The 20,272-nt window shown below is 35.4% G+C and overlaps 1 protein-coding gene across 1 annotated transcript in view; it reads right to left on the minus strand.

The window, feature by feature from the left end:
- Window positions 1-4,105: 4,105 nt before the first annotated feature.
- Window positions 4,106-20,272, minus strand: part of LOC123547034 (ectonucleoside triphosphate diphosphohydrolase 7-like) — a 36,547-nt gene continuing 20,380 nt past the window's right edge. The window contains exons 4-11 of the mRNA XM_045333783.2: window positions 19,872-20,035; window positions 19,176-19,306; window positions 18,602-18,701; window positions 17,257-17,401; window positions 14,591-15,002; window positions 13,440-13,522; window positions 12,924-13,085; window positions 4,106-11,597 (exon numbers count right to left, since the gene is read on the minus strand). Of these exons, the coding sequence (XP_045189718.2) occupies window positions 11,336-11,597; window positions 12,924-13,085; window positions 13,440-13,522; window positions 14,591-15,002; window positions 17,257-17,401; window positions 18,602-18,701; window positions 19,176-19,306; window positions 19,872-20,035 (1,459 nt within the window). The 3' untranslated portion in view covers window positions 4,106-11,335. The remainder of the gene's footprint in view (window positions 11,598-12,923; window positions 13,086-13,439; window positions 13,523-14,590; window positions 15,003-17,256; window positions 17,402-18,601; window positions 18,702-19,175; window positions 19,307-19,871; window positions 20,036-20,272) is intronic.

Raw genomic sequence — 20,272 nt, forward strand, 5'->3', positions numbered from 1 at the left:
GGATTTGATTCAAACTTAAAATAGTTGTTCAGCATCATCACCCACATCATATGACACACGATGCATAACTCTGGCACAATTTTTCATGAATTATTCCCCTTTTTACTTAGAATTTCAGGTTAAAGTTTTATGCACTTTCACTCTATCTCACTTTCACTCTATCTCTGTTATTACTAAATGGATCTGATTCAGACTTAAACAATTGTTCAACATCATTACCCTTATCATATGACACAAGGTGCATAACTCTGGGACCAATTTTTCATGAATTATTTCCCCTTTTTACTTAGAATTTTAGGTTAAAGTTTTGATGCACTTTCACTCTGTCTCTGTTATTACAGAATGGATTTGATTCAAACTTAAAATAGTTGTTCAACATCATCACCCACACCATATGACACAAGGTGCATAACTCTGGCACCAATTTTTCATTAATTATTCCCCCTTTTTACTTAGAATTTTAGATTAAAGTTTTGATGCACTTTCACTTACTGAATGGATTTGATTCAAACTTAAAATAGTTGTTCAACATCATCACCCATACCATATGACACAAAGTGCACAACTCTGGCACCAATATTTAATGAATTATGCCCCTTCTTGCTTAGGATATACTTATATAGTGTTTTGATACATTTTATCTTTACCTCTCTTATTACTTTAAGTTGATATTTTTGACTCGGGCTATTGTGCAATATCTTCATCCACAATTGGAGTCATGAAACACTCCAGTGACAGCTCTAGTTTCCTCAGATGTGCCCAGTTTCACTATCCGGCATCGAAATAGTCGAGCGCGCTGTCTCCTGTGACAGCTCTTGTTAGCTCACCTGTCACATAGTGACAAGGTGAGCTTTTGTGATCACCCTTTGTCCGTCGTCAGTCCGCCCGTGCATGCGTCCGTCAACAATTTCTTGTCTGCACGATAGTGGTTTCATTTATGATTTTATTTAAACCAAACTTGCACACAACTTGTATCACCATAAGATCTCGGTTCGTTTCTTGAACTGGCCAGATCCCATTATGGGTTCCAGAGTTATGGCCCCTGAAAGGACCAAAATTAGCTATTTTGACCTTGTCTGCACAATAGCAGCTTTATTTATGATTTTGATTTTTACCAAACTGGCACACAACTTGTATCATCATAAGATCTTGGTTCCTTTCTTGAACTGGCCAGATTCCATTATTGGTTCCAGAGTTATTGCCCCTGAAAGGGTCAGAATTAGCTATTTTGACCTTGTCTGCACAATAGCAGCTTCATTTATGATTTGATTTTAACCAAACTTGCACACAACTTGTATCACAATAAGACCTTGGTTCCATTCTTGAACTGGCGAGATTCCATTATGGGTTCCAGAGTTATGGCCCCTGAAAGGGCCAGAATTAGCTATTTTGACCTTGTCTGCACAATAGCAGCTTCATTTATGATTTGAATTTAATCAAACTTGCACAAAACTTGTGTCACCATAAGATCTTGATTCCTTAGTTGAACCGGCCAGATCCCATAATGGGTTCCAGAGTTATGGCCCCTGAAAGGGCCAAAATTAGCTATTTTGACCTTGTCTGCACAATAGCAGCTTCATTTATGATTCGATTTTCCAGCCAGATTTCATCATGGGTTCCAGAGTTATGGCCTCTTAAAGGTCCAAAATTGGCTATTTTGGCTTTTGCAGCCATATAGAGACTTCATTTATGGTTTTATTTGATACAAACTTCCAAAATAACTTCAACAACTGTTACAATAATTCTTGGATTCCATGACAAATCAGTTCCAAGCGTAGGTTCAGTTATTTTATTTTTATTACTTTCCTTTTACGTTACTATAAATAGCTTATATTTAGTAACTTTTTTATTATTGGCCGTAGGGAAAAACCGAGACCACTTTTCTGTGGTACAACATGGATGGTACCTCCAATTTTTAGGTGTATTTTGACATATCTGTATCTTGTAAGAATTTTTTTTCCTTTTTGGTTAAATTTCTTCCCTTTGTTGTTACTTGTCCTCAAGTGCAATGATAACAGGTGAGCAATATAGGGCCATCATGGTCCTCTTGTTACTCTTCTATTGATGAAAAGTGTAAAAGCTGTAGCTGAAAAAAAAGAGGACCTAAACACAAATCTTACTTTGCGTAGATGCTGACACAGACAGTCAAGTGATACAATACCTCATAGATCTTTTTTAAAAATCAGACCAGATAAAAATATCTACTCCCTAATGAACTAATTTTCAGAACAGCAGAAAATAAATAAAAAGTATACCTAATCAGGTAAAATAGATGCTTATTTGCAATAGTAACATGCAGACTCAATCAATGCTGTTTTAATTAATGAATGCAAACAGTTCATTTTCATCTTGCTTAAGCAATACAGAATGTTAATCATTTGTAAACAGTGATAAATTTTGTGTTTTCAAATTGGACACTTGGATAAAAAATATTGTATCATCGACATATTATAACCCTATCTACTTCAGACTGTAAGTAAATATGTTTTTAGGTTAAGTGTACCTAAAATTACTACCTATTCTTCTGTGTCAATATTCTGAAACCAGAAATATTGTGTAACTATGTAATGGTACAAAAAGTTAGAGTATAAGGGTGCTCATAATGATGTCTTGCTATATGAGCTAGCTTTTATGAGGACATTGTAGCGTCCACTTTGGGTGAGAGAGGTCATGGGTTTGATTCCCAGTCGGGGCTTACCAGTGGTAAGTATTTTCAATTGGTTACAATTGAAATATGATATATTCAAAAAGATACCCCAAGTGTACAGATTAATATTATATTGGGAATCTGAAACATTAGTGAAATTATGATAAAAGTGCTTTCAGTAGGGCCCAGTTGTGCAGGTAGAAATGTATGAACAAGGGTGATAATCCCTTAACATTTTATTTACTGAATCCCAATACAGCTGTTTATTTTGTTTTTGTTGGGGGTTTTAAATCACACAGACACAAATTTAGGTTATAGGGTGACTGCAGCTTTTGCTGGTGGAGGAAGACTGCATGTGCCACTCTGGACATTATTTCAGGCAAGAGCGTATACCTGGGTAGAACCATCACCTTCCATTAGCCAGCTAAACTGTCTCCATTCAACATGGCTAAGTGAGGTTTCTAACCTACACACACACACGTGAAAACTAATACAAATCAACAATATTTTTGTTCTTGCATTTATTTTATTTTCTAAAAGACTTCAACATATTTTAAAATTATGTGTTTAACAAAATTGTACATCAGAATCCCTGATATATAAACAACAGAAACAAACCATTATATCTACACAAATATATTACCCCTACAATATATAGATATTTAAAATCTTTAAACACTTAACATGTGAAAGTAATACAAACCATACAAGTGTTAAAGGGTTCCTTTGCATGTAGATAAAATATTAACTGTATACTTGACCCAAATTTCATACATGAATATATGAACTATTACTACATACAGTTTATGTAAAAACAGTACTATGCATTAAGTTTAAAAATAAATATATAGCTAAACACAGTATAAATGTGTGCTACCACTAAGTAACTGCAATTTTTTTATTAACAAACTAGTGTTACTGCATGACTTTTAATTATGAATGTAGCTCCACCTACATAATTTTATATATTTAGTAATGTTAAATATAATTCATGACGATTTTCTACATTTGAAGTAAATATGTAACAATGAAATCTATTATAGTGAAAGATCAGCATTGGACAATAGTAAAAAATAGGAGTTCAGCCAAACATGTCTGTATAGACTATGGTTGAAACTATACGAGGTCAGTCTCAAACTTCAATACCTTACTGGTTGACTCGAGGCTCAGTTTGAAACTGACCAATGGCAATTTTCAGACTTGGAATTTAATGCTACATTATCATCAAAATTTCATTAAAATGCAGAGGTGTGTAAGTATTGGAAGAAATTTTTTTTTTTTACAAAATTACAAGTCGGGATGGCATGAAAAATATGGAGGTGGAGTGAATGATAATCAAACAATAAATTTATCATGGCCTGATAAACTTTGACTAGAGAGAATGCAAATAGAAAGTGTATAAACTAAAATATACCTTATGAAGAACTAGCAAATATATACTATAATGTATGGGATGAAGAATACCTTTTCAGAAGCAGTGCTTGTTCACTTAAATGTATATAATGTGGCAAATATTTTATATGTAATATCATGAATTAAGCATCGCAAATCTCACATTCTATAAATAGTAATGTTATAGTAGTCAACAATCTTATCTTTCACATTAACACTTGATTATCTTAGTACTTCCCTTTACTAAATACATCATGTTAAAGCCATTAGACCCTTATTAAATGAACATCTGCAAGTCTCTTGTCAAATATTACCCTATATTCCATACACCTCTCTGCCTATACAATGTACTTCACAAGGCATAAATATAAGCACCAAAGTTTTATCGTTGTTTGGAACCAGCCTGAATGTGATTAAATTTTACACAATTTTACAAAGCTGTTTTGCTGATAACATCACAATGACATGATTTTATGTCATATGGTGACTTTACAGCTTTCAATGAAGACTCCAGTGGCCCCTCTAGGTAGAACCACCAACCTACCAGAAGCCAGCTCCTTCAAATGAAAGAATTCTACACCACATGTAAGATTTTGAACTCGGAGAGGCAAGAGACAAGCTATTCAGGCAGTAACCTGCACTGCTTGCTCCAATAGGTCCCTAATTTAACAAGTGACTGAGTATTGCAGTGGCAATACTGAAGTTCCCTACCGGTGAAAAAACAATATTACTTGACCTTCAATAGTTACCTTGAGCTTTGACTGACAACCATGGGTCATGTGCGCGACAAATAGCCTAATTATGGGGAACATTGCTGTGTAGTACTAAAAACTACAAGCATAAGTCATGTATGTGCATAATCTACATATTGCCCTCTATTCACATACCAAATTTCATGAACTTAGCTTAAATACTTTTTGAGTTACCGCAGGGTCCAGATTTGCAGATGGACAGACAGATTGATGGATGGAGGGCATTCCATGAGTACCCTCCGGTGTTCCAACTAAAAATGTCTGTTAGGTATAGGTTTTATGGCTTAAATACATGACTCTAAAGAATAAATATTATTTACTTATAAGGCCACAAAAATTGATCAACTTTCAAAATATTTACCACTCCAGAAAACAAATTTTTGGATGTTTTCACCGGACATATGCACTTGTCATAACAAACACTGACGATTACCAATGTAAAAGCCGCACCTATATTTTAGGCATTTTTTCATCATTTAACATAGGAATAAGTTATGCATATCTAAATCACTTATCAAATCAGAAAATCATTTGATAAAAAAAATGAAATGAACAAACAAATGAAAGAAAATGTACAAACAAAAATGAACAAGAAAGGCCTTTTCTATAATATTATAACTACAGTTTTTTGCATGATTTCAAGAATTTCCTTTAACGAATTTGCTTCCCTGTAAGTTTTCATATGTCTGTCATACTGATACATACCATCCTTGATTATCATTCAGTAACAACAAACATGTTCTTTGTAAAAATACAAATAATCGTGTTAAATACCCTCAGCATAACAGTAACTTTTACTGATCTATTCAAAGAAAACCCTCAAATTCCTTAAAATATAGCTTATGGTTTAAAGAAGCTTTTTCCAGTATATAAGATCTACTGGCCCACAAAACAAAAGAGGTTATCTACTGAACATAGACAATAGTCTTAAGAAGTCTGACTACTTACGCCTAAAATTCTAATAATTTTCAGTTAAGTTTTTAATCTTTCTTTTTTACTGTGTATTTAAGTTCAATAAAGAATTTTGAAAAAAGAACAAGTAAAAAAAAACTTCTTCTATTTTACTCAAAATCTCATAACAACTGGGTCATGATGACCCTATATTGCTCACCTGTTAAACTTGGCTGATAAACATTCTGACCAAGTTTCATGAATGTGGCCTCTACAGTGTTGACAAGCTTTTCCTTTGATTTGAGTGGTGACCTAGATTTTGACCCCACATGACCCAGTTTTGAAGCTGGCCTAGGAATCATCAAGATAAACATTCTTACCAAGTTTCATGAAGATAGGATCATAAATATGGCCTCTAGAGTGTTAACAAGCTTTTACTTTGATTTGACTGGGTGACCTAGTTTTTGACCCCATATCACCCAGTTTTGAATCTGGCATAGGAATCATCAAGATAATCATTCTGACCAAGTTTCATGAAGATAGGGTCATAAATGTGGCCTCTAGGGTGTTAAGCTTTTCCTTTGATTTGACCTGGTGACCTAGTTTTTGACATCATATCACCCAGTTTCGAACTTGGCCTAGAGATCATCAAGATAAATATTCTGTGCAAGTTTGTATCAAATCAAAGCATAAATGAAACCTCTATATGGCTGAAAGGGCTAAAATAGAAAATTTTGCCCCTTTCAAGGGCAGTAACTGTAGAACCCAAGAAGGAATCTAGCCAGTTTTCGAAAGGAATTGAGATCTTATTGTGACTTAAGTTGTGTGTAAGTGTGGTTTAAAATCGAAAATAAAATGTCACTTCTATTGTGTTCGCATGGTAAAAATTAACAGCTCTATCAGGGGCCATAACTGTGGAACCTATGACTGGATTTGACAGATTCATCATGGAATCCAAGATCTACTGTTGTTAAAGATATTTTTTAAGTTTGTATCAAATAAAACCATAAAAGCCAAAATAGCAAATTTTAGCCCTTTAAGGGGCAATAACTCTGGAACCCATGATGGGATCTGGCCAGTTTTCAAAAGGAACCAAGATATTATGCCAACACAAGTTGTGTGCAAGTTTGTTAAAATCGATTGCAAAATGTGGTCTCTATAGTGTTCACAAGAAATTGTGGACGGACAGATGAAGGGCGATCACAAAAGCTCACCTTGTCACTACATGACAGGTGAGCTAAAAATATGGTCCACCTGAGCAAGACACTAAAAGTATTCAAAATTCATCCAGTTGAAATGTATGATATATAGAGGATATTTGTAAGTTTCAGTGTGTGATTGAAATATCTTTCACAATTGAACACTAGTCTAAGATGCAATATTTTCACGTAGGAAAAATGTAACATATGGTGTTCATGAGTGAAAGATATTTTGATCTTACATGTAAAACACAAATTTTCCTTTTATTTCATGATTCGACTAAAATTACCCATTTCACAGTGAAAATATCAGATATATTTCACTCTAAGATATCAAAAATTCACAGAAAAACGTAATAAATGTAAGATATAAATCGTCACCTCAACGCAAGAAGCGGTTAACTGCATTGACTTAAAGAAGGACTTATTCACTTTTTGCGCTTAGGTGACGAAATATTCTTCAACAACAGCCTGCAGTGTCAACATTTGTAACACTGCTATTTTAACAAGTTTTGCATACACATTCATAACACACATGTAAAACGTAATTCTGCCATTCAATACAATGTGCATATAGGTGTAGTGAGTTTTCTGACTAACTTTTTAAAAAGGAATGCAACATTATATACAGTTGAACCTCTGCTAAGTCCATCTGTGAACAGAAGCAACCTGGCTCTAAAGAACATTTTGTTTTCCTTGTAAAATTTGCAGTACATTCTAGCCTGTGAATAAAGAACATTTGAAAATAACAACCACTTTCCTGAGGGTGGTTTTTAAAGACGGGTTTGACTGTACAGAAAATCTGTTATAACAATTTACATGAAGATGTACAAATCGCGGGTTAAATTCAAAATTGCCATAACTTCTATTAGATAAAGTAGCTATAACACTTCAGTGCTCAATCCACTAAATAATGAAATATGACCCACTACATTATGTGCAGAGCATAGATATATTACCCTAATATGTGACATTAAATGTGGCAGTGATGATTTAGAGACAAAATTACCAACAATGAAAACAAGACAACAAATTACAATAAAGTACAGTATACATATGATATCACAGTAAATTGTAACAAACCGGCTCCTTCATACAAACTGTTTCGGAAAAACAGTTTCTTATTAAAAACTAAAGCTGTCACTAAAGGCACTGAATAACCCCAGATGCCGAATGGATACAGGAAAAGTAAAATTTGTTATCATGACCTTTGACATTCGAGTGTGACCTTGACCTTGAACCTAGTGAAATGGGTTGTGCACTCGGTATGTCCTTTAGATGAGGTTGAAAACTGATGCTCATTTTATGTAAGTCGTTCTAGTGGTTCAGAAGATATGGAGTGGACACATATCTAAGCTATTTGATCTCTGACCTAAAAGTGTGACCATGAACTCAGTGACCTGGAACATGATCACCAAAAATGCCCTTGACCTTCAACCTAGTGATGTGCTTTGCAAATCGTCTGGATGAGGTCAATACTTAATGCTAGTTTTATGAAAATCTTCAAAGCAGTCAAGAAAATATGGAGTATCACAAACTTAAGCTATTTGACTGTCAACTGCCAAGTGTGACCTCGACCTTGGATCTAGTGCCTTGGCTTGTGCACTCTGCATGTCACCTGAATGGGGTAAAGGAAGGATGCTAGTTTTATGAAAATCTTCCAATAAGATTTGAAGCAGACAGAAATTTAAGCTATTTGACCTCTGACTTCACAGTGTGACCATGACCTTCAACCTAGTGACCTAGGTTTATAGCTCTGCATTTCATCTTGCTGGAGGAAATATTGATGCAAGCTGTATGAAAATCTTTGGTTTAGTCAATATGGGGCAGATAATGATATTTCATCGGTTTTTTTGGCATAAATTTTTAAGGCTTACTCAATCCTAGGAATATCTATCATACATGTACACCAATAAGACTGGAAGACATTTTTTTAGCCTGTTCTTAATACTTTTCCTTGAATATTATGCATAAATATATTTTGCTTCACTTTTCCAAGGGACAAATTTAATAATGCATATTCCAACAGAAGTCAGAAATAAAACCATTTCTGATATATTTACTGAAAATGCACTCTAACTCAAATAATAAAACTTAAAAATATTTTTTTTAAATTAAAACACAGTGATAAAAAATCCACTACTAAATATTCTTTGGTTAAGCAGGTATGAGCTATTGGTATATGTACAGTCCCTTATACCCTGGACAAAAATTGCTTTTACTCAGGCTGACATAATCTCACATTTTCAACCTATTCCATGACAGGGTTTTTCATGAATTGCAGCTTCATGCTACAAGATCCAGACATAAACTATACATCATTCTGAACATCTCCAAGGATGGTATAAATATCTTTCATAATGTTAATTTTACTGCCCAAAATGTATTGTTCTCATTGTAAAGATTCAACAAAATCAAAATTTCTATTTATTTTTAGATTTTTTTTTAAATGTCTGCATAGAAATGTTGCATTTACGCAAACTAAGACATTCTGAAAGTTTTATAATGATCCATTCTAAAATAAAGTCAGAATTCTTCAGAATGATGCATAAACTAGATGGTATTGTGTGATATTTATACAGATATCAAGAAAACCTATTTATACAAAAAAGTGGACAGTAAGTTGACATTTTATTGGTATGATATAAATAAGCATTTTGTAACAAATGCTATAGATACCTTTTTTTCTGAAGTCTACAAGTACTACCACCCTCAGAGACCTTTAGAATGATGTGAGTTTATGGAGGGATCTTGCTAAATAAAATTGCCATTCACAACAAACCATGTCACAGATTAGTTAGAACAAACAGTAATGATATATGTAATTAAGAATCCTGGACTATTTGTAAATACTGCTGATGCTTCATATTTTAATTAGATGTATGAAACAAGAGCACCCCAATGCGAAGCAATATACGCCCAAAGGTATGAGCTTTGACCCCTAAGTTTGACATTGACCTTGCAGCTAGCCATCCAGAACATGTGCTCTTGCACATGATCTCGATGTGGTGAACATTTGTGTCAAGTTTGTTCGAAATCCTTCAAGGGGTTCAACAGTTACAGAGTGATGACCTTTGACCCCTAAGTGTGACCTTGACCTTGAAGAGAGACATCCAGAACATGAGCTCTGCATATCATCTCAATGTGGTGAACATTTGTGCCAAAACTTGGCACAAATGTTTACAATCCTTCAAGCAGTTCAAGAGTTACAGGATAGACACAAAACACACTCATTTGACTATTGACCCCTAATTGTGACCTTGACCTTAAAGCGAGCCATCCAGAATATGCGCTCTGCATCATCCTGATGTGGTGAACATTTGTGTCAAGTTTCTTTGAAATCCTTCAAGGGGTTCAAGAGTTACAGAGCAGAAATGAAACTGCAAACAGTACCATAAAAATTTGATTTTCTACTCTTTTCCAATGCTAAAAGATAAAATATATTGATATAAATACACACATTAACTTTTTTAACAGTATGTCTATATACATTTAAATAAAAATTTACTGTATTATTATCATAATATTATATATAAAATATAAAACATTACCTCTTGATTCTTACATTAGCCTGCTTAATGCAAGTATATTTTTCAAAGATTAACTTTGGGACTGAGTGTTGACAACATTACAAAAATGTTGTCCATTTCATCATTGGAAGACTAAACTATCTTCAAAAAGAAGCACCATTTTTACTGTATTGTTTAGCGATTGAAAAGAACCACAGCAGCATATAACCAAGTCCTTTACAGTTGTCAAACAATCCAGAATTTGATAAATTATTGTTACATGCAACTCCTTTCTCAGCTGGCTTGATAAAATAAGAATGGACACGCCTGCTTTGGTTATAACAAATACTTTTTTGTAGAATTAACCATTGCTGAGCACAAGTGTAATTCTTCATCAGCCTGACTCCCTTCTAACACTGATCTATTTCTGTCATAACCTATGACACTGACATCACACAACATGTGTCAGAATGCTGCAGCTTTGATTAACATTGTTTTAAAAACTGAATATGTTCTGGACATAAATTAAGGATAAATATATTACGACTATGACTAAACACAGATCTGGTGCACCTGATATATTACAAACTCCAGTATATACTGGATTCACACAATTTGAATATCTTGTATCTTTAATGTATGTATTTTGTAACCCTCGTAATGCTAACCCTAACCTTTAGTCAGTATGCTATACATATTGTACACTGAATGCCTGCAGACATGCAAAAATCTGCATATTTTTGCTGTGCGCTCCAATGATAATAATTTTGTGACATGCGCAGAATGACTGCACCAGATCTATAATGAGAAACATCGATATATTACTTCCTGCTCAACTTTATCCATTCTTGTAACAAAATAAGACATCCATTACATGACTGATGTCAAAATGCTGCTGCTTTTATGGACCCGATTTTAGAAACCTAATGTGTACTAAACTATATATCATGGATGTGTATAACTGTTCATCAGTCGTACTCCTTGCTCAACTTGATCCATTTCTGTCATGAAATATGACATTGACGGCACACGGCTCATGTCAGAACGTGGCAGCTTTGGTGAACACAGTTTCAAACGTCTAATGTAGATACAAATTGCCATGGCCACAACAAAAAAGCAAACAAGTAACAGGTATTCATTGTAAATGATATGTGAAGTTGAAAACCAGCTTGGCTTGAAATCTGATTCCCCATAACCCTCGATTTCTCTGAAAGAGAAGCAAAATTTATACCTGACACATAATATTGTTTAATGGATAAAGGTTGATATAATTCGGCTGAAATAGCTCTAAATATTCTGTTTAAGGGGCATATGCCTAGAACATTTTTTAAATGTAAGAAAGTATATATCAAATTATAAAAGTATATTTGTTTTGCTGGGTTTTAACATTTACTGACACAATTCAGGTTATATGTTAACTTTCCAACTTTCAATAGCAGAAGAAGACCCAAGGTATCCGTGTGGGAATTATTTCAGGCACCTTAGGTAGAACCACAAACCTACTACAAGGCTGTTGGATGATTTTCTCACATGACTTCACAAACAGAAATCAACCCACAATGGTGTGGGGCAAGTCAATCAAAGTCAGCAACCTTAACCACCCTGCAGTGTTATTTGTTAAGACTGACTTGAAAACATTTTGTCCTAAGGTAAATTTTCACAATGGGTTTCTATGTAAAAATTCCGCTTTTAAATGTCATTTTTGTATACAGAAAAAGTTCCAGTGTATGAATTTTAATTGAACACTTCACAGTGGTAGATTTTCCTATATTCAGTAGTATGGAAAAATAAAATGTATAGATCTTTGCTCGATTTTTCACAATTCGCCTGCCAAATATCAGTTGCGGCCCTTACATTGCTGCTTATTTCATGTTATTACTTTTAATTACTTTAAATCAAAACCAACCTATTGTCAAAATTAACCTCAAGAAAGACGGTAGTGCTGACTGTTTAGTACTAAATATACTGGATACAATGGATTCCCCACAACATTTACGTTACCTGTAAAACAGCTACAAAGGATTATTCTAGATTTTCTGGATAAATGACCTTATCCTGTCACTTCCCGGTTAATTGTTTTCTATTGTTTTTTGTTTACAGTGTAACAAAGTTCTTTCTTAATAGAAAACAAGAGATGTCACTAATGGTGACAAATGCCCCCGCAGCGCCTTGACCTTTGACCTGGTGACCTTGACTTTTGACCTGGTGTCCCCAAAGTCAGTAGGGGTCGTGTACTCAATAAGAACTATCAGCATGTGAAGTTTGAAGGTCCTGGGTGCAGCGGTTCGCGAGTAAAGTGCCTTCATGCAAAAAGTTAACATTGTGACGAACGAACAAACTAACGAACGAACGAACAGACGGACAGTTGAAAACTAATATGCCTCGGTTCGGGGGCATAAAAATAATTACTTCAGAGATGGCCCTGAAAATTCTTTCTGAACATAACTTGTATATTTTAGGCCTTTACTTAATGACTGGAGTAAAACTGAAGCCCGTAAGAACAAAGAAATTCAGTACAGTAAACAATGAATACCTGAGAGGTAAATATCGTGTTCTGTGTATCAGAGCTCCGAGTGTCCACTGAACATCTCTGTTGTTCACAAACTGGACAGAAATCAGGTTTTTGTAAGTTTCAGGAAACTTGAGGCCTCTGTGTAATACTGTAGTCATCCAGGCTGACTTGAAGCACTGCATTCTGCAATAATATCGTGAAATCATACATAATGTTTTTACACAGATTTTTAAAATCTGCTTTTGAAAAGTTTCATAATCATATCACCATCTAAGCCTACTTGCTTTGTTTTCATTACACTTCATTGTTTACAAGCCATAACTGCTTTCTTCCATCTTGTGTAAGAACCTGGGTAATACCTCTGACTCAAGCAGGAGCCTGGATAGAAACAATGAACTGGAATTCAACAAGATGAGAGTATAAATGACTCTCTAGCTTTCACCATCGGCCAAATTATCTCTAATTTGAAAAGCATTCAGGAAAATGGATCATGGATTAGTCATTTCATAACTGCACAACAAGATATTAGATGCTCACCTAAATCTGTTTTCATCAGCTTTTTTGTACAGTCCCTTATTGTATCTTTCTTGTAAAAGTGACCATCTCTTCTCACAGAAATCCTAGCAAATAATGAAAGGTAAATACATGAATAGGGTATGCCCCCAAGAGTTAACATTTGGCTTATATTTAAACAAAAATCAATTTATTTTCCTATTCAACAAAGAGGACTGAAACTGTGACAAAATTATGCGGCCAAAATCACTATGTATGTCACAATTATTATGTCATAGTGTCAAACATCATAGCTGCTCCTTGTAAAAGAAAACCATACAAAACAGGACAACAAAACATGCAAATAATTGCTGGATGTCCTCAACGATGTAGATAATAATCCTTGATACTGCGTTAAAATCGAGAAAATGATTCTGTCACTGAATAAAATCATTGTCCTTCAGATCTATATCACTTTACCATTCAGGCTGTATCAATGTAATATAATCTTTATATAAATATATAATGATTTATTCAATGGCATTCTTAATTAACAACTAATTTTACAAGTTAGGTCACAAAACTGTGAATTTAACATTACAATTTGCCATGTCCAATATCTACAGAAAATAACATTTCAATTCTCAATGAAGCTTGATAAAAATTTGATACAGCAAAATCTGACATAAGTACAAAGGTCAGGGTTGGTATTATCTTCATGAACAGGTATCAGGTTCTTGTAATGTATATGATTAAGGCTTGGTGCCTTCTGGGTTTCTGACCAGTAATATTTGTGGATACCTATTCCATGACTGAATGGTTTTCAAATCTATTACCTCTAGTTAAAGAGTAACACTTTATCTCCAAACTAATGCACCTCCTTTTAACATAAGGGAACAAGTTTCAAAAGAGTATGAAAAACCTATACATAAGACATTTTGCAAATACCATGGCATTTATTACTCCTGATTTTGTTAAAAATACCAAGCAAAAATAATGAAAATAATGTGAAATACTGATTGCTTAAGAATGCAAAAGGAGGAAAAAAAGTGCTTAAATTATCCTAGACTCAAGTGATCTACAAACAGAAATGTAAGGAAAATGATGGGGGACCACATAATTTCTTGGTGGAGTCCCAATGCTCAAGCAATCAGTGCTCGGGCAAGCAATGTTCCACTGTACATAAGTCTACTTACTGTAGCCTGTGCATCAAAGACATCGTGTTCATACTGGCCGCCTATCCTGAACACGTCTTCCATCGTATACCACAACTCGGCGAACCCATAAAACTCACTGTTGCCGAAGGATATTTTTGGTTGATGAACTCCATTCATTGAACACGGGGACATATCACATGGCTGAGAGAGATTCAATAGGGGTAGTACCGCTTCTTGACATTTATGATATTCCCCTGTTCCTGAGAATGTCACCTTTTTACCGTTGATCGAGATCTCTTTTGCTGGCAAAGTAAGGCCTGGTTGCAAACATGGGTCAGGAATGTTTTGGTATGGGTCTGTGGAAGGGGGAGGGGCTTGCTGCAGTCTGACAGCTGGTCTATCTCTCCTCCCTGATGATTTTATAACATATTCTGGGGACTTGTTGAACAATCTGTAAAACAAACAAGAGCTGTCAGTGGGCAGCGTGCTCGACTATTCTCAGTGCTTGATAGTATAATATAAGCTATGAGTAAAACTTTAACATTACAATAAGCATATTCTAAGTTGAAAAGGGGCTATAATTCAGTCAAAATGCTTGATAGAGTTGCCTCCTCCTTTTTACAGACTGGGGTCATGATGGTAAACAAGTATGCAAAATATGAAAGCAATATCTCAATGGACTTTGAAAATATTTTGGATGGTATGCAAACTTTAACATACAAAAAGCATATTCTAAGTCGAAAAGGGGCCATAATTCAGTCAAAATGCTTGATAGAGTTGCCTCCTCCTTTTTACAGACTAGGGTCATGATGATAAACAAGTATGCAAAATACCAAAGCAATATCTCAATGGACTTTGAAAATATTTGCGGTGGTATGCAAACTTTAACATTTGTGTGACGCTCACGCCGACGCCGGGGCGAGTAGGATAGCTCCCCTACTCTTCGAATAATAGAGCTAAAAACAGCAGAATCAACATCTAATTAAGGGTGTTAAAATTTGTGTCAAAATATTACACAATCATAACAAGTATATTTCTGTAAATGAAATTATTAAATTTTGGGCAGTTCTTTTTGCAGGGAAAATGGCTTACATGCACATAAATATTGGAAAACATACTTAAAAAATTTGACCCTGACTTTCTACAAGACTGCAAACAACAAACAGACCACACCATGTGTTTGATAGCTCTACACTAAAATTTGAAAAAGGAGCTGCGTTCAATAAACGCTTGATGGCCCCAGTGGCATCCTTGTTGATAGATTTTGCACCTAAGTCCAAAACGAGGTCAAGGTCAAACTGAGGTCTGGTGATGTTTGAAGATGAGGAATGGTCACAGGTTACATCTGCATTAGTATCAAGTCATTCTAGTAAGGGGTATTGATGCTAGACGAAACGGTCCCATTTGGTTAACCAAGAGATGGCCCATATAAAGCAACCTAAGTCCAAAATGAGGTCAAGGTCAAGGTCAAACTGAGGTCAGGTAATGTCTGAAGATGAGGAATGGTCACAGGTTACATCTGCATTAGTATCAAGTCATTCTAGTATGGGGTATTGATGCTAGACGAAACGGTCCCATTTGGTTAACCTCGTATGGACGGCAAACGGACGGACAAACAGACTGACAGGACAATCACTATATGCCTCCCGCATCAGTAGATGCTGGGGGCATAAAAATTTATATAACTTAGCTTTACTACATGCGTTCTTATAAAAATTGTCAGTCCATAGTTTGTGATATATGACCAAACCACATTAAACTATATATTTTGCTAAAAATTTTGCTCTATTTTCTTGCAACAATTCACTTATGGTTGCTGGTCAACAGTTTTTGTTACTGACTAGCACGCCATACAGTAAGTGTAAAAGTCTGATTAGCTCAGCAGGTATTGAGCTTGAGTAGAATCTCCAAGCTACTTTGATCGCCTTGAAGTCTTTCTCTGCCTCAAATTAATGTAAGGAAGTTGTTTCTTAACTGCAGGAGTGGTTGGGTTCGTTTTTTGTTCAGTTTACAGTCCGGCAAACACAAGTCCCCAGGTGCCCTCCGTGCATTGTTTCATCATGGGCGGGCACCTGTGTAGAGCCACTGCACCTGTGTAGAACCACCGACCTTCCGTAAGCCAGCTGGATGGCTTCCTCACATAATGAATTCAATGCCCTGAGTGCAGCTTGAACCCACATTGGTGAAGGGCAAGTGATTTTCAAGTCAGCAACCTTAACCACCTGGCCAGGGAGGATGCTTGTGGGTTCAAGCCCAACTGGAATCACAACAATGCTTCCTCCTATGACACATATACTGTTTTTTTTTAGGAAACAAACTTGCGAGAGATTCAAATAAACATTCTAGCTTTCAACAAAATCAAGCTAAAATAAACCAGTATAAACTAATTGCACAGAACAAGCTAAGCTTGTACAGACTCCAAGAAAACCAGGCAGGTAAACGGACCATTGTCACATAGCAAAAAATACTGTTACATCATTTACTTCCGTGGACATGAAATTTCATGGCCAAAATGTACATTTTGTAGGGGTATGAATTTGCGGAGATTGAATGAAAGAGAATTTTATTTGTTCATTGGGATTTAATTTTGTTGTTTGACTCAACCATCAATCCACTGCAGTCAGCCCTCCATAAATGTTACTGATTCCACTGTACTGTTGAAAAATGGTATTTAACAAGTACGAACCAAACAAACAAATACTTACTCTTTGGCAATAATTTCATGTTTTTCAGGGAATGATTTATCTCCAACAGCTGCTCTTCTTACTCTATCACTGTCTTTTTCTTTTTGTTTTATTTTTGATACAAGCATTGCTTCATATCTCTCCCTGGCTTCATTAGCACCATAACCTAGGAAACAAGAATATGTAAGAAGGTCATGTGTTAATACTAGTTTTTCAAGGCAACATCCTTTTCAGTGATATTTTCAGGTTATTTCAAAATCAGCACTCTTAACCATTTCAAAGTCAGCATCATTTACCATTTTAAAGCCAGCACCCTAAACTATTTTAAAGTCAGTACCATACAATTTCAAAGTTAGCATCCTTTACCCCTTTTAAAGCTAGCACCCTAAACTTTCTTAAGGTCAGCACTCTAAACCATTTCAGAGTCAGCATTTCAGAGTCAGCACCCTTTACCATTCCCTTGACCATTTTAAAGTCGTAACATGTTCCTTTCAAAGTCAGTACCCTTAACCACTTCAAAGTAAGAACACTTAGTCACAGAGGACATTCTAACTAAACAAACAAGAGGGTCATTGACCCTCAAGCACTCACCTGTGTACAAGGCTTCAAGTGTGTTTGTATAAGTACAGAGTTAGGTTTCTTCTACGTTAGCCTATATTATATACATGTCACAAACACTTTTGAACCTAGGGCAATAATTTGAACAATTATGGTAGACATTACAAATCTGATATCACATGCCAAATATCAAGGCTCTAGCTATTATTGATTTAGAGAAGAAAAGTGACCACGCATTCTGGCAGCCATGGTTTTTGACATACAAAAAGATTTTTAAAGTTTCCACTAAAAACATCCTGGTAAAGTGACCACGCCCTCCAGTGGCCATGTTTTTTGACGAATCTGTATAATTTGAACAATCTTGGTAGAGGGTCACATAAGGACCATTTGTATGAAATTATTTCAAAATCGGACCATTGGTTTAGTAAGACATGTCTATTTTTAGCTCTGGCAGCCCCTATGTGCAACCAAGCGGAACCGTTAGAATAACTTTGGTAGAGGACCACCCAAGGAACATTATGGCCAAGTTTCATTAAAATCCATTCATTGGTTTTGGAGGAGATGTCGTTTAAACACAAATGTTGACGACGGACTGAAGACTTGACGGACGGACGGACGCACACACAACAGACGCCGGATACATCGTGATCACAACAGCTCACCATGAGCACTTTGTGTTCAGGTGAGCTAAAAATTAAATATTATGAGTAGATTTAAGCATTAAGACTAGTCTTAAGTTTTCATTAAAATCAGCTTACACAACATTAATTTTACAGATACAATTTTACTTATAAAGATATTTCATTACCTAGGAAAGTTGTTACATAAACTCTGTATGTGTGGTCTACATCTGAGTTCAGACACCCTAGATTGAATTCAGCTATCAAATGCTTTGGTACAGAATCAATCTGAAAAATAAAATATCAGTACATCTGGTCAGGAGTCTTGCAAATGATCCAGGAGAGCGAAAACAGAACCTCCCCTGCCACGTATTTGTAGTGTTTATCAATCTGAGTAAATGTTTGTCACCAATTTCTTTGGTTCCCTTGAGAATACCTTTTCTCTCCAGTATGGTTACAGTAGAGTAAACTGTCAACAATGTTTATTTTTCATGCTATGTTAGAATATCTGTTTCACTTGGCAACTCTAGTCAACAGCAAAATAAGCCCCCATAAAAACTTTTGTATTTTGTAAACGTTACTCACTGACTCAATAAAATTTTTGGAGGGCTCAATATTTGCCAATTCAGGCTTAAAATCATATCATTTCTATCTGCTCTATTTTTACGACGAAGGTCATAGGTCTTAATGAAAGTTTTAATTTGGACAAGTTTCAGTAATCTCAAAGACTGAATAAAAGCCACGAGTATTTACATCACTTACATTGGCTGTTAATTCATAAGCAATCTGCATAGATCCACCTCCGATGTCAATCATTCCAACAGTTCTCCGCCTTACATGCTGTCTGACTGCCCCATTTTCACCAGGAATATCCACAGCAACCAATGGGTGATCTAGAGTGAGAAAGACTGGAAATGTTACACTTCATGACCTGCATTCAATTTGATTTATGATTTAAACATTAACTTTCACTGGAGACTAAACTTTAGTTTTTGTTAATTTCTTGGTTGTATCAATCTATAAAATAAAATCCCAATGAAAAAAGAAAATTCCTATGTACTTTCTCTTCAAACTTCGAAATCTATGAATTTTAGCAACCATGAAATAGTTAAAACCACAAAATTTTATCCATTGGCAAGTGAACTTAATATGAGTTCACAGTGTATCAAAACTGCAGGTCAAGCTAGGTATCAAACTGAATGAAATTTACAATTAGTTTGGCGACCACTGGACAAGAATTACTCTAGTTAGAGAGCTGACATAGTCCATATTTGCAATATTTAGTAATTCAATTGCCATAACTTCTGAGTCTTGTATAATGCCATCAACATACTGAATGCTGATCAATGCTCAAGTTAGTGAACAACTTCAAAGAATGTGCCCGCCCACGCAGCAGGTGACCAAATCATACATAATATCTACAGCTGCAATACAATCATCGTTAACAAGAAACATTACCATCATCTCCATGACTGAACTTCTGTAGGGCATAGTTGGCAGCAATCCATGCATAAACCCCCTCTTGTTTACCACTGATTACTTCAAAGTTATTTTCAGCGACAATAAAATCAAACTGTTTTGGAATGTCCCTATGTAAATCTTGCAGAATTGCTTTTTGTGATCTGAAAGAGAGAAGTAGAATAAAATTTACTGAAGAAGTTGTGGATGCAACAATTTCATTAAGCTGATATAACACCGATTCATTAAATGAGCCACACCATGAGAAAACCAACATAGTGCATTTGCGACCAGCATGGATCCAGACCAGCCTGCGCATCCGCGCAGTCTGGTCAGGATCCATGCTGTTCGCCAACAGTTTCTCTAATTGCTATAGGTTTTGAAAGCGAACAGCATGGATC

The sequence above is a fragment of the Mercenaria mercenaria genome, chromosome 9 (genome assembly GCF_021730395.1).
Source record: "Mercenaria mercenaria strain notata chromosome 9, MADL_Memer_1, whole genome shotgun sequence".
Lineage (NCBI taxonomy): Eukaryota > Metazoa > Mollusca > Bivalvia > Venerida > Veneridae > Mercenaria > Mercenaria mercenaria.